The sequence below is a fragment of the Aquarana catesbeiana genome, linkage group LG01, assembly GCF_042186555.1.
Source record: "Aquarana catesbeiana isolate 2022-GZ linkage group LG01, ASM4218655v1, whole genome shotgun sequence".
NCBI lineage: Eukaryota > Metazoa > Chordata > Amphibia > Anura > Ranidae > Aquarana > Aquarana catesbeiana.
Window position 1 is genome coordinate 332,303,531 of NC_133324.1, and position 13,880 is coordinate 332,317,410.

The 13,880-nt window shown below is 42.8% G+C and overlaps 1 protein-coding gene across 1 annotated transcript; it reads left to right on the forward strand.

Annotated features, from left to right (window-relative positions):
* Window positions 1-1,683: 1,683 nt before the first annotated feature.
* Window positions 1,684-2,619, forward strand: LOC141113478 (olfactory receptor 6M1-like). Its single transcript, XM_073606642.1, has one exon. It carries the CDS (start codon window positions 1,684-1,686, stop codon window positions 2,617-2,619), a length of 936 nt encoding a protein of 311 aa, XP_073462743.1.
* The last annotated feature ends 11,261 nt before the right edge of the window (window positions 2,620-13,880 follow it).

The window sequence follows — 13,880 nt, forward strand, 5'->3', positions numbered from 1 at the left end:
GCAACCAAAAAGTGTCCCTTTACATCAAAAGCGGTTTTAGGCCAGCTAGAAAACAGCTATAATAAATTAGAATCACTTGCCGAATTGAACAATAGTAATTCCTGAGGAAATCCATCATCAAACACTGAAAGTAATGACAGCTACAATTCTGCAACTGAGCAAATTTCAGTGTTTTTGATTTGATTACATTATTGAATAATAATAATAATAATTATTATTATTATTATTATTATTATTAATATTATTATTATATTATTTGTTTTAATTATTTATAGTTATTTATTATATTATAATTTATGATTTCGTGTTTCAAACTTTATCACACCCGAGATGTCTACTAGACTCTTGTTTGGACAGATTTAAGTGTGTTAGTCCTAAGAATTACAGGCCTACAATATAAAACGCCAAATTTCCATGCAAAACATTGTACTGCTTTCAGCATCAAAAAAACTGAAATAATCATACCGCCAGGGAGGTTAATGGACTAACGGCACAAAGAGCATGCTGTGAATCGGGGACAAGATGCACATGCTCGGGTGACATCAATAAATAGAACGGGACAGATTACAAGCAAGCAGTGGTGGTATAGTGACATCTACACACAGAAATTTGTACTGTATTCACTGATGATTTATATGTGCAAAAATTATGTAGGAGAGTTTACTACCACTTTAAGAAACATCAAATAACAGTAAAATACAATACATGTATACAGGTGCTTTTTTCTCTTTTATTTTTTTCACACCTGATGTCTAAACCACTTCAACTAAGAACAACACCCAAAACTTTACCCAAAACAAACAAATGAACATTAAGAACCTAAAGAAGACACTCAGGAGCTATTCAAAGCCATTAAAAGCCTTAAAACAACCTTATACAATCCTAGACCTCCAACATGTCACCTATTGATTTCAATGTATTTAGTTATAGACAAATTTTCACCAAAAAATCATTCAATTTCAACCAGTTTTCAGCAAAGTGAAATCAAGCTGTTTCGCTGATGCCTAATTATGCTTTCCAGTGTTCTGAAAGGGAATTTAGTCTTGTATTCCTTTAAATTGATTTTAAATGAATTCCCCCCTTTTAGCAACAGCTAGGCAATCAAATGAATTAAATAACACATTTATGAGAAGCCAATAATCCCAATATATGAATGCTTAATGCTTAGAGATTAGGGTTATTAGCTTCCCATTTATGTGATATTTAATTGTCCTCACTAAAAATCCTAATCTCTAAACATTTAATGTTCTCTCTGGAACTGAAATAATGCAATTCCGACGGAACAAAATCCCCTATATGGAAAGCTGGTAAAGAGGTGAGCTATAGTCACCCAGGGGAAAATTATAACATCAAAACTAATTTCAAAACCAGCTTTCTGGGGGTTATATTTAATATAAATTAGCACACAACTCTTGTTCAAGGCACAGACACATTTAACATCTCATGCATTCCCATAAATAGGAATGAATGCACTTAAAATTTATTCACTTAAAAATGTGTTTTTATAGATGAGGTTAGCTGAAATGCTATTGGTTGCGACAGCAGAAAATGCAGGTGTGCTTTATATAAATGGTAATGCAAAAACGTCTCCAAAATTCTTCATAATCACATTTTTGATGTGTTCATGAGAAGATCTAGAATTGAAAAAAATAATAATCCAATGTCAGACACAGGCAGTAAAAGATGTTTACTAATTTTACAGGTCATGTGGATTTTACCATCCTTGGATTTTCTGTGCTTATGTCTTCTCCTGTTGTTTCTTTTACAATTGTACTCAATATCTATGTTTTCAATGTGGTTGAAAATTCTCTAATTATTTTGACATCAGTAACAGACCTCAATCTTCATAAACCTATGTACTTCTTCCTGGGAAATCTCTCACTGGTTGACATGTCATTTACATCGGTCACTTTACCGAAAACAATGCAACTCCTCCTTTCTCAGAAAAAGACCATCTGCTTTGTTTGTTGCATTGCACAGATGTATTTTTTTTTAGCAGTTGGTGTGACCGAATCTTTTCTTCTTGCATTAATGTCATATGATCGCTATCTTGCTATTTGTAATCCTTTAAGGTATCAGCTTATAATGACTCAAAGAATATGTGCTTTCATGGTTTTAGGTTGTTGGTTTGGAGGCTTCTCTAGTGTTCTTCTTCCCGTCATTCTCATATCCAAGTTGCCATTTTGCCAGTCTCATGATATCAATCATTTTTTTTGTGATGTTTCACCAATCATTCAGCTGGCATGCAGTGACATACGACAGCTTGAGACATTTATATTCTTCACAGCAATTATTGTTATCCTAGGATCATTTTCTGTAATAGTAATATCCTACCTTTGGATCTTATTGACCATTCTAGAAATCAAAACATCCACAGGCAAGAAGAAGGCATTTTCCACATGTAGTTCCCACCTTACCGCTATTTCTATTTATTTTGGGACAATTATTTTTATGTATATTCGACCCAAGTCTAAAAGTAACTTAAATATGGATAAGCAAGCAGCAGTGTTTTACTCTGTTGTAACTCCAACATTAAACCCTCTTATCTATACTTTAAGAAACAATGAATTTAAAATGTCACTGAAAAGGTTAGTCAGAAGAAGTTTTTTTTCATCCTAATTTTTATAATATTTTCAAGATGCCTTCTTCAATTCATATGTTTATTCTTAGAAGCTGGTCCTTATCAAATGGTGATGACTAGAACTGGAATTAATTGAAAATCTTCAAAGTAAAATTTAAGACAGCAAAATAAACCTGACAGAAGTTCCAACATTTCCCCACCCTACTCAAAACTGAAAAGAATAACTATATTCACATGCTCATCTGACATTTAGGAAGAAAAATCAGTCTCTGTTTTTTACTTAAAGTCTCTAAATATTTTTATTACCTGTAAAAATAAAATGTGAACAAAAGTGAGCATACCCATAGGCATTTAAGGACAGCCAGACACACATTAGAATGTTGACTGCTTTCTAGCACTGCAGTCACCCAGTGGACACATAAACATGGCAGTTTGGCTTGGATAATGGCTGCTCTTATTGAGCTTCTGTGATCTGGATAATGGACAAGGACAGTGTGTATTTTTTTATCACACAGAACTAGTTTTTTGTTTTGTTTTTTTATAAGGTAATTTTTTTTTGTTTTTTAAAGGTACATTTTCAGTTTTCTTTATCAGAATATTCAACATCAAAATATACAAAATTGTATGGATGGCATATGTGCACACTGATCCTAACACCAGGGATGAGGTTCAGATTTGAGCTGGGGTTGTGTGTTTGAGGTGCACGGTCCTGGTGAATTTATGGTGAATTTTGCCAAGGCAAATTCTTTATAACCATAATGCACTGCATGGCCATTAAACTTGAGTCAGCTGGCTTAGAGGGGCCAATAGTGGAGATGTTGTTATGTGCCAGTGCCCTAACTACAAAAGATTAGCTTTTATACAACCATTTGAAAGTAGTGCTAGGCGAATCTCTGTCCAGGTTCCATTGACCAAGGGTTTGATTTGGTTTGGTTTTGGTTTTACCCCCTTCTTGTCCAGTGCATTTTTTGCTATCTAGCACTGTCCTACTTTAACTAGCAATTGTTCAGTCATGCAACACTGTACGCAAATTAAGTTTGTCGGCAGCACCCGCGAGCCGATTGAAAAAGTGGCTGGGGTGAGAACACTGCTGTATTCCAGGACAGGTAAGTGTCCTAATACTAAAAGTCAGCAGCTACAGTAATTGTAGCTGCTGACTTTTATTTTTTTTCTGATTGAGCCTGAAGCTCATTTTAAAGTTTAATAGAAAATGTATTAAAATGTAGATGCTTGGCACTAGCTAACATACTGTATACCGATGCAATTTACCCTTTCATTGTGCTTCATAATCTTTTACTTACAACCTTTAAAGTCTATAAAATACACCCCAAACTATACATTTTCTTAAAGCGCAGGACCCATAGAATAAAAAATGCTTCAGAAAAGGCTGCTGTTTAGCTACTGTGCAAACCTTTTTAGGTAGATGTGACATTTTTTTATTAATTTAGAATTCTTTCAGAAATAGAAGTATTAATCGTTTATATTTATCTATTGACAAAATGAACATTAAATAAACATAATACATAATACAAATCAAATCAATATTTGGTGTGATTGCCCTTTGCATTCAAAGCCGCATCATTTTTTCTAGGTACATTTGCACACAGCTTTTGGAACTTGGCATGTAGGCTGTTCCAAACATCTTGGAGAACTAATAATAGATCTTCTGCTGTGGATGTGGGTTGCCTCAAATCCTTTGGTCTCTTCATGTTATCCAGACAGACTCAATGATGTTGTGATCAGGGCTCTGTGGGGTCAAACCATCACTTCTCGGATTCCATGTTCTTTATACTGAAGATAGTTCTTAATGACATTGGCTGTATGTTTGGGGTCGTTGTCCTGCTGCAGCATACAATTGGGGCTAATCACCCTCTCTGATGGTATGGCATGATGGATAAGTATTTGCCTGTTTTTCTCAGCATTGAAGACACCATTGATCCAAACCAAATCTCTAATTTAATTTGCAGAATTGCAGCCCCAACCTTGCACCACCTTTAGTGAACAAATTGCCTGCTACTATAGCCAAATATTTCATATTTTGACTCTTCCATCCAGAGCACCTGCTGCTTTTTTTCTGCACCTCATTTCCTAATTTTTCGTGCATAGTATAGTTGCTTTGTTGAGTTGAGCCTTGTTTCCACATTAGAGGTATGTTTGTTTTTTTTCGCTTCAATTCTTCCATTAAGATCACTTCTGGTCAGATTTCTGCAGACAGTAGATGGGTGTACCTGGGTCCCATTAGTTTCTGCCAATTCTGTGCTTATGGCACTGCTGGACATCTTTCGATATCAAAAGGTAGTAAGCATGATGTGTTTTTCATCTTCTGCATTAAATTTCTTTGGCCGACCATTGCATCTATGGTCCTAAATATAATATATGTTTATAATAAATATAAAGTGCTGCTAGTTTCTTTACATTAATATACAGTGGGGACGGAAAGACCCCCTTAAATTTCTCACTTTTGCTAGTAGTTGCTATGGGTAATCAAGTAAAGAAACAAGTCACAAGCAACCAGTCATTAGGTGTGGTACCTGGTAAGGTGACAGGTCCTCTATAAGCCAGAACACCTACCTCCCGAACAGTCTGTCTCCCACTGGGAACAAACTAGCATTACGGAGATCTATGGCCTGGTCACATGGCATGGAAAGGACAGAGTTAAGTGAGAGCACGCATGAGATCTGTGCTAGATGCTCAGTGGGACCCCATTCTGTTACTGGGAGTCAGGTGACAGAGGTATGCTGCACTGGTGGAGTGGGGGCAGGCTCAGCATGTCCTTCCTAATGCAAAATGCAAGTTACAGTGTGTAGTGACATGGGACAAGTCACTTTTTAGAGGAATTCTGCATTTTAATACCACACACAGTGAAGGTTCATCTCTAAGTTGGGGAACTGTCTTAATGTTTGATTCTTCAATTGATCACAGTCTCCACCTGGTTCTAGGCAACAAATGAGCCAGCTCTGCATGAGTGTGCATGGGTACAGTAGACCCTGCCCACACACTTACTGTATACCTGACCTACAATGGACACTAAAACATTTGTTGGGTTAAATGCTTTATGTTTTTTAATTTATTTGTATGCAATTGTACAAGCATTCTGTATGATTATATGAATTACATAAATTCAAATAGATACAATATTAAATTCACTAGTACTTGGCATTAATAACTTATCCAATTCCTAGACCTAGAAATCTTTAAAGCAGGACCCAGTCTCGGTACCCATACCCACTTCAAAGACACAGACTGCAATGGATATATTTCAACCCGGAGCTGTCACTGTCCAAGTTGGGTAAGAGCCATCCCAAAGGGTAAAGTTAATTCCTAAGAGCCAAAAAGAATTGCAAATGGGAGGAGGACTATCGAACACAAACAGATATGCTAAGGTTCATAGAAAAAGGGTACAATAAAAAACAATTAGAACACGCTAGGGAACTTGTCAGGGAAATGGCTGTAGGACTGGCAATCCTGCCAGTACCCGTCATGGTCGTGCTGCGCAAATCCCCGTGCGCATGCACGCACACAGGTGCGCGACGACGGGCGCACGCAGGTACAGGTGCACAGGCGCGTGTTAGTGCTCGTGCACGCACAGTGACAGTTGTTGGCGCCCTATACCCAATTTAAGCTGGCTGCAGATGCATTCAGGTTGCTGGATTATCATCAGCTTCCTGTGTCCCCTGTACTTGCTGCCTGTATCTGATTCCTGTTGACTACTTGGCTTGCCTGACTTTACCTGCTCTCCACCTGCACCGACCCCCAGCTTGGACCTGACTATTCTCCAGTCTCTAGTCTCTACACCTGTACCTTTGCTTGTCCGCACCACGGTGTTTGACCCCTGGCTTGGCTACCGACTCTGTTCCTGATTAATCCCGTTGTACCTCTTCTCGGACTGATCCTGTTGTGTATGACCCCTGGCCTGGCTTTGACGTTGTTCCTGGTTTCTGCACTGGGATCCTTCCTCGCACGGCTGCCAATCAGTTTTACCAGTGCACCGCAGCTGTCCGCAGCAACCCAGCTACCCAGCAACAGCACTCAGCAATCCGTGCACCTTTGGGCACCGTACTCCCTGTCTCACTCCCAGGGGTACGCTGCACTTAGCCGCAAGGGGCGCCCTCTCAGCAATCTGGCCTCGCACCAAGAATTTCACAGTATAATCCAGCCATGACTGAGGCTGGCAGAGGTGTGTCCCCTATAGAGGCTTTGTGCCAACAGGCCTCTACCCTTACCCAAGTGGTCCAAAGACTACAGGAAGGATACCTCCAGTTAGAGGGTAGGCTATAATAAGTAACGGAACCATCTACCCCTACGGTGGTGACCCCGCCTCCAGAACCTCGAGTACCAACCCCTGAATGATTCACCGGAGATCAACTAAAGTTCAGATCTTTTAAAAATGCCTGTTTGCTATACCTTTCTCTGCAGCCCCCGACTTTCTCCACTGAGACTAGTAAAGTTGGGTTCCTCATTTCTCTATTGTCTGACGATCCCCAGGCATGGGCCCACGGTTTATGGGAACGAAAAGACCCAGTTACTTGTACAGTGGATACCTTTTTTGCAGCCATGTCACAGCTCTACCAGGATTCCCAGCTTATAGCCACCGCTGAAGCCACCCTGCCTTCTCTACGGCAGGGACGATGGCCGGTTGAAGATTACATGGTGGACTTCCGTCGGTGGTCTGCAGATACAGGCTGGAATGAGGCTGCTTTAAAACATCAGTTCCGCCTAGGACTTTCTGAATCCCTCAAGGATGAATTTGCCAGCAGTGGTATCTCTACTACTCTTGAGGGTCTCATTCAACTGGCCATCCAGTTGGATAGACATTTACAGGCCAAATGGTCACAGATTTCCTGTACATCTATTCCAGAAACTGGGGATATGCCCATTAATATGGTGCGAGCTGCATTAACCCCTGAGGAAAAACAACGTTGGCATCAAGCCAACCTATGTCTCTATTGTGGAAGAAATAGACACTTCCTGTGCAACTATCCCATTAGGCCCTGCAAGCCACTCAGTTACACCCCAGTGTACTTCCAGGTTTCCGGAACTTCTGCTTCCCACCTTGTCCTTTCCATTACGTTGCAATTGGCCAAAGAGAGGATTTAGCTTCAGGCCATAGTTGACTCTGGGGCATGAAGCTGTTTTCTGGACTTGAACCTGGCAAGAAGACTTGGCCTACCCCTGCTCCCCAAGAAACGTAGGCTGGAAGTTCTCCTGGCTGATGGTACCCTGCCTAGTTCTGGTCCCGTTACTCAAGAGACTGCTCCTCTCTTTGTCACTACTCCTGATGGCCATCAGGAGTTCATATGTTTGACGTCTTGAGTCCACCCATGTTCCCAATCATCCTGGGTACTCCTTGGCTCCAAGCGCACAACCCCCAGATCAACTGGAGCAAGAGAGAAATTGTATTTACCTCTCCTTACTGCTTACAGCATTGCCTAGCTCCTAAACTCAGGGACACTACCAGTTGTCTGTCAGTTCAACCTGTATCTGTCAGTTATCAAAATTTGCCACCAGCCTATCACGAGTTTTCAGATGTCTTTGATAAGAAGAAAGCTGATGTTTTACCCCCACATCGGCCTTGTAACTATCTGATTAAATTACTCCCTGGGGCTAAAATTCAGTTTGGACATATATTTCCTCTCTCTGAGATGGAATTAGGAACTCTACATCAATATATTGATGAAAATTTAGAAAAAGGCTTTATCCGGCCCTCTTCCTCTCCTGCTGGTGCCAGAATCTTTTTTGTTGAAAAAAAGGACAAAACCCTAAGGCCATGTGTGGATTACAGGGAGCTTAATAAAATAACCATAAGGAACCGCTACCCTCTTCCTCTAGTCCCTGAACTGTTCCAGAGATTCCATACTGCTCGGATATTCACCAAGCTTGACCTACGGGGGGCCTACAATCTGGTTCGCATCCGAGAGGGTGACGAAGAGAAAACAGCGTTCAGAACATGCTTCGGACATTTCAAGTATTTGGTAATGCCCTTTGGACTATGTAACGCTCCGGCTACGTTTCAACATTTTGTAAACAATATTTTCCGAGAATATCTGGATTTTGTCGTCATCATTTATCTGGATGACATCCTCATATTCTCAACTACCCTGGAGCTTCATCAATCACACGTAAAGACAGTACTACACACATTAAGAAAACACAGACTCAACATGAAAGCGGAGAAGTGTGAGTTTGAAAAGGAATCAATACAGTTTTTGGGGTTAATCATCTCCACGGGTGGTGTAGCCATGGATCCACAAAAGGTGCAGGCAATCCTAGATTGGCATCTCCATAAGACAAGAAGGGGGTGCAAAGATTTGTGGGTTTCACAAATTTCTGTAGAAGGTTTATTAAAAACTTCTCTTCTATCATTTCACCTGTAACCCAAGTAACCCGCCTACATGCCCGGTTTCTGTGGTCTCCAGAAGCTCAATCTGCCTTTGACAAGCTGAAGTCTCTATTCACCTCTGCCCCAATCCTACAACACCCTGATCCCACTCTGCCTTACATTCTGGAAGTGGACGTCTCTGAAGTAGCCACTGGGGCAGTTTTGTCTCAACGCCAGGGGCCTAAGTCGTTACTGCATCCTGTGGCCTTCTCTTTACGGAAAATGAGCCAGTCTAAAAAGAACTATGACGTGGGTGATCGAGAACTCTTGGCCATTAAAACTGCTCTGGAGGAGTGGAGATATCTCTTTGAAGGTGCCTCTCACCCTATAATGATATTCACGGACCACTGGAACCTAGAGTATCTTCGCACTGCAAAGCGGTTAAGACCTCGACAGGCTCGGTGGGCTCTGTTCTTTGCTAGGTTTAATTTACACATAACCTTCTGCCCTGGGTCCAAGAATGGGAAGGCTGATGCTCTGTCCAGAATGTTCTCTGATACTCCAAAAGAAGTAACTCCCAGCACCATCCTGTCACCACAGAACTTTCTCATGATCCAACCCGAACTGAGCTCCTCACTTAGACAGGCTTCCTCCCACTGCTCAGAACCAGAAGCATTTTCCCTAAGAAACCTGGATGGGTTCCTTCATTACCAGGATAAAATCTTTGTCCCGCAGCAAGCCTGAATCCAGGTCCTAAAGACTTTGCATGACCACCAACTTGCTGGCCACTTCGGGGTGCGAAAGACAATAGAGCTGGTCCAACGATCTTTCTGGTGGCCTTCTCTGAAGTCAGACTGCAGGGAATACGTTAATTCCTGCATCACCTGTCAGCGGAATAAGGTCCAACATTAAATCTTGGGGTTTGTTACGTCCAGTGCCAGAGCAACCATGGAAGGAGATATCAATGGACTTTATTGTAGAGTTACCTCCTTCGGAAGAGTTTACAACTATTCTGGTAGTAGTGGATCATCTGTCCAAAATGGCTCATTTTTTGCCCATGATGGGTACACCATCTGCTGCAGACATGGCAAAGACTTTCATAAGAGAAATAGCCAGACTACACAGCTTACCTAACAGTATTGTATCCGACAGAGGGGTACAATTTACCTCCAGGTTCTGGAAGGAGCTCTGAAAAACGCTGTCAGTTAAAATACATCTATCTTCTGCCTATCACCCCCAAAGCAATGGTCAAACCGAAAGAACAAACCAAACTTTAGAACAATACTTACGCTGCTTCTGCTGTTTTTCCCAGGATGATTGGCTCTCTTTACTCCCATGTGCGGAGTTGGCATATAATAATTCAATTTATGCAACCACCAACCAATCCCCCTTTTGGGCCAATTACGGGTTCCACCCCTCATTCCTGCCTAATGTCATTCCAGGGGTTTCAGTTCCAGTAGTTCAGGACAGAATAAATGCTATCCAGGCTATCAGACCCTCCAGGTAACTATGCAAAGAGCCCAAGAGAATTACAAGAAGCAGTACGACAAAAGAAGGAAAAACCCTGTGTTTAAAGTTGGAGACAAAGTATGGCTCTCTTCAGCAAATCTGAGGCTTCCTTGTCCCTTCCGGAAGTTGGGACCTAGGTTTATCGGGGCATTTATAATTAAACAGGAAATTAACCCAGTAGCATTTGAACTGGTGTTACCAAGTTCCTATAAGATACATCCAGTATGCCATGTTTCCTTGCTTAAAACTGTTGTTTATAGTCCCTTTCCAGGAAGAGAAGAAGTCCTCCAGTCTCAGTGGGAGATGAAACAGAACATCAAGTAGAAGCCATTCTGGACTGTCGTCGAAGAGGTAGAACAATTCAAATTCTTATCAAATGGAAATGTTACTCTGTAGAAGAAAATTCTTGGTAACCATGCAGGTTGCTGGATTATCATAAGCTTCCTGTGTCCCCTGTACTTGCTGCCTGTATCTGATTCCTGTTGACTACTTGGCCTGCCTGACTTTACTTTTTTTTCTTTGGTGTGGGCCTTTTTTGACACGTGTGCAGCAGATTGCATCGTTGCTGTTTGCAACATATGTCTGAAGCGTATCAAGTGTGGCCAAAAAAGCAGCCGCTTGGGTACCACATGCTTGACCAGACATATGACGACCTCCCATGCAATCCATTGACAACAGCACTTAAAAGACACACATCAAAGAACAAGGCGGACCTCTCCTTGCTCCTCATCAGCTGGGATCTCCAACCCCACTATACCTCCAGTCCTCTCAGAAACCTGCACTGAGAGGAATGAAGGTATAGAAATAGATGTTCCAAGTACTTGCGACCAATCTGGTACACCAACATCCAATTTTAGCAGGCAAATTTCTCTACCCCAGTTGCTAAACCATCAAAAGAAATTCGGTCCCAGCCATCCACATGCTGAATGCTAGCTTGGCCAAATTGCTAGCACTGCAACTGCTGCCTTTTCAGCTGGTAGACTCTGCCCTCTTTTGTGAATTTGTGGAATGTGCGGTACCTCAGTGGCAGGTTCTCAAACACCATTTCTTTTCACTTTAGGCCATTCCGGCTCTCTACCGGCATGTGGAAGGCAATGTCTTGGCCTCGTGGACAGGGCAGTCAGCAGTAAGATGCATATTTCCACTGACTCATGGTCCATCAGGCATGGATAGGGACGTTACCTTTCTTTCACGGCGCACTGGGTAACTCTGCTGGCAGCTGGGAAGGATGCAGGACAGGGTTCAGTATTGTTGGAGCTTGTTCCGTCACCACGTCTCCAAAATTCTAGTAGTGGTGATTCTGCCACAGCTCTCTCCTCCACCCCCTCCTCTTCTTCTTCCTCTTTGGCCTTTTCCTCTGCAGATTTCTCCTCCGAACCAGCGGTGCTCCGTAGGCATTCAAGGGGCTACGCAAGCACTCAGGCAAGAAGATGCTATGTGGTGCTTGAGTTGATCTGCTTAGGGAACAGGAGCCACACTGGGGCAGAGATTCTGGCAGCTCTGCAGGGGCAGGCTCAGAGGTGGTTGACGCCACGCCAGCTTCAGCCAGGAATGGTTGTACGCAACAATGGCACCAACCTTATCTCCACCTATAATGCCAGTGCTTGGCTGGTTGACATTCAAAGAGAATGCAACCTGCCCAAGAACCGCCTCATTTGTGACATGACCCCCAGGTGGAACTCAACGTTGGCAATGCTGCAGCGGCTGCACATGCAGGAGAGGGCCATCAATGAGTACCTGTGTGAGTATGGCACCTGGACAGGGTCAGGGGAGCTTGGCTTTTTTTCGCCAAGCCAATGGCTACTGATCAAGGATGCATGCACTGTCCTGTGACCATTTGAGGAGGCCACAAGGATGGTTAGCAGTGACAGCGCATGCATCAGTGATACTGTCCCTCTTCCTGTTGGAGCACACGCTTAATGGAATAATGGACAGGGCACTTGAGGCAGAACAGTGGGAGGTAGAGGAGAACCTCTTTACCTCTCAATGCCCCCTTTATCCAGATAGTATTCCTGCTGGCCCATCGATCACACAGGAAGAAGAAGAGGAGGATTGTGTCAGCATGGAGGTGGAGGATAACACTCAGCATCAGCAGCAGTCTTCAAAGGATCGTTTTCAGTCCCCAGAAATCCATGGAGTTGTACGTGGCTAGGAGCAGGTGGTCATGTGATCCTTAGTGACCCAGAGGACTCAGGTTCGAATGGCTCTGCAAACTTATGCTGCATGGCCTCCCTGATCCTGCAAAGCCTGCGAAAGGACCCTAGGATTCATGGTATCAAGGAGAGGGATCATTACTAGCTGGCAACCCTTCTTGATCCACGTTACAAAGGTAAGGTTGCAGAACTTATTCAGCCTTTGCAGAGTGAGCAGAGGATGAAACATCTTCAGGAGGCCTTGCAGAAAGGTTTGTGCAATGCGTTTCCAGAGCCTGGGAGGTTACAATTTCCTGGTGCTGGACAGCGTGTTGCTGAGGCTTCGTTCAGTCACAGGAAGAGCGGTGGAGAAGGCGGCCGTCTGACCGATGAGTTCAGACAATTCTTCAGTCCTCAGCACCAAGGTCTGATCGGTTCCAGCAACCATCTCCAGCATCTGAATTACATGGTACAGGAATATCTAGGGGCAAGATCAGACTTTGAGATCTTTCAACAGAACATCCACTGGGTTACTGGGTCTTGAGGATGGACCACTGGCCAGAGCTTGCTCAATATGCAATTGAGCTACTGGCCTGTCCTGCATCCAGCGTTCTTTCTGAACACACATTCAGATCTGCTGGAGGCTTTTTAACCGATCACAGAGTGCGCCTGTCCACAGACTCTGCTGATCGGCTCACATTCATAAAAATGAATCAGTCTTGGATCACCAGCTACTAAGCACCTGATGCTGATGTAACTGATTGATTTTTCTCTGGATGTGGGATCCCTTGAAGACTGCATATGCTGAGTGGCTATCCTATTATGCTGAGTGACTATCCTATTCCTCCTCCATCTTCATGATGATAGCTTCTAAGAATATTTTTGGTTCAGGGCACCACCACTACTGCCTAAGACCCAATTGTTCTGCCCCTGTTTAAAAGGGGCATGTAATTACAATATTTGATCAAATATTTAACAGCAGGGCTCGTTCCTGCGCTCAGCAAGAGTATCTGTGAGGTTTTACAGTGTTGTGCCACCACCGCCTAATGCCCAATTTTTTCTGCCCCTGTTTAACAGGGGCATGTAATTACAATTTTTGCTCTAATATTTCACAGCAGGGCCGTTCCTGCGCTCAACAAGAGAATCTGTAAGGGGTTACAGTGTTGTGGCACCACCACCACTGCCTAAGGCCCAATTTTTCTGCCCCTGTTTAACAGGGGCGCGTAATTACAATTTTTGATCTAATATTTCACAGCAGGGCCCATTCCTGTGTTCAACAAAAGTATCTGTGAAGCTTTACAGTGTTGTGCCACCACCATCACTACCACCTAAGGCCCAA

Excerpts from the sequence above, each read along its gene's own strand:
- LOC141113478 (XM_073606642.1), top strand. The coding sequence starts at position 1,684 with ATGTTTACTAATTTTACAGGTCATGTGGATTTTACCATCCTTGGATTT.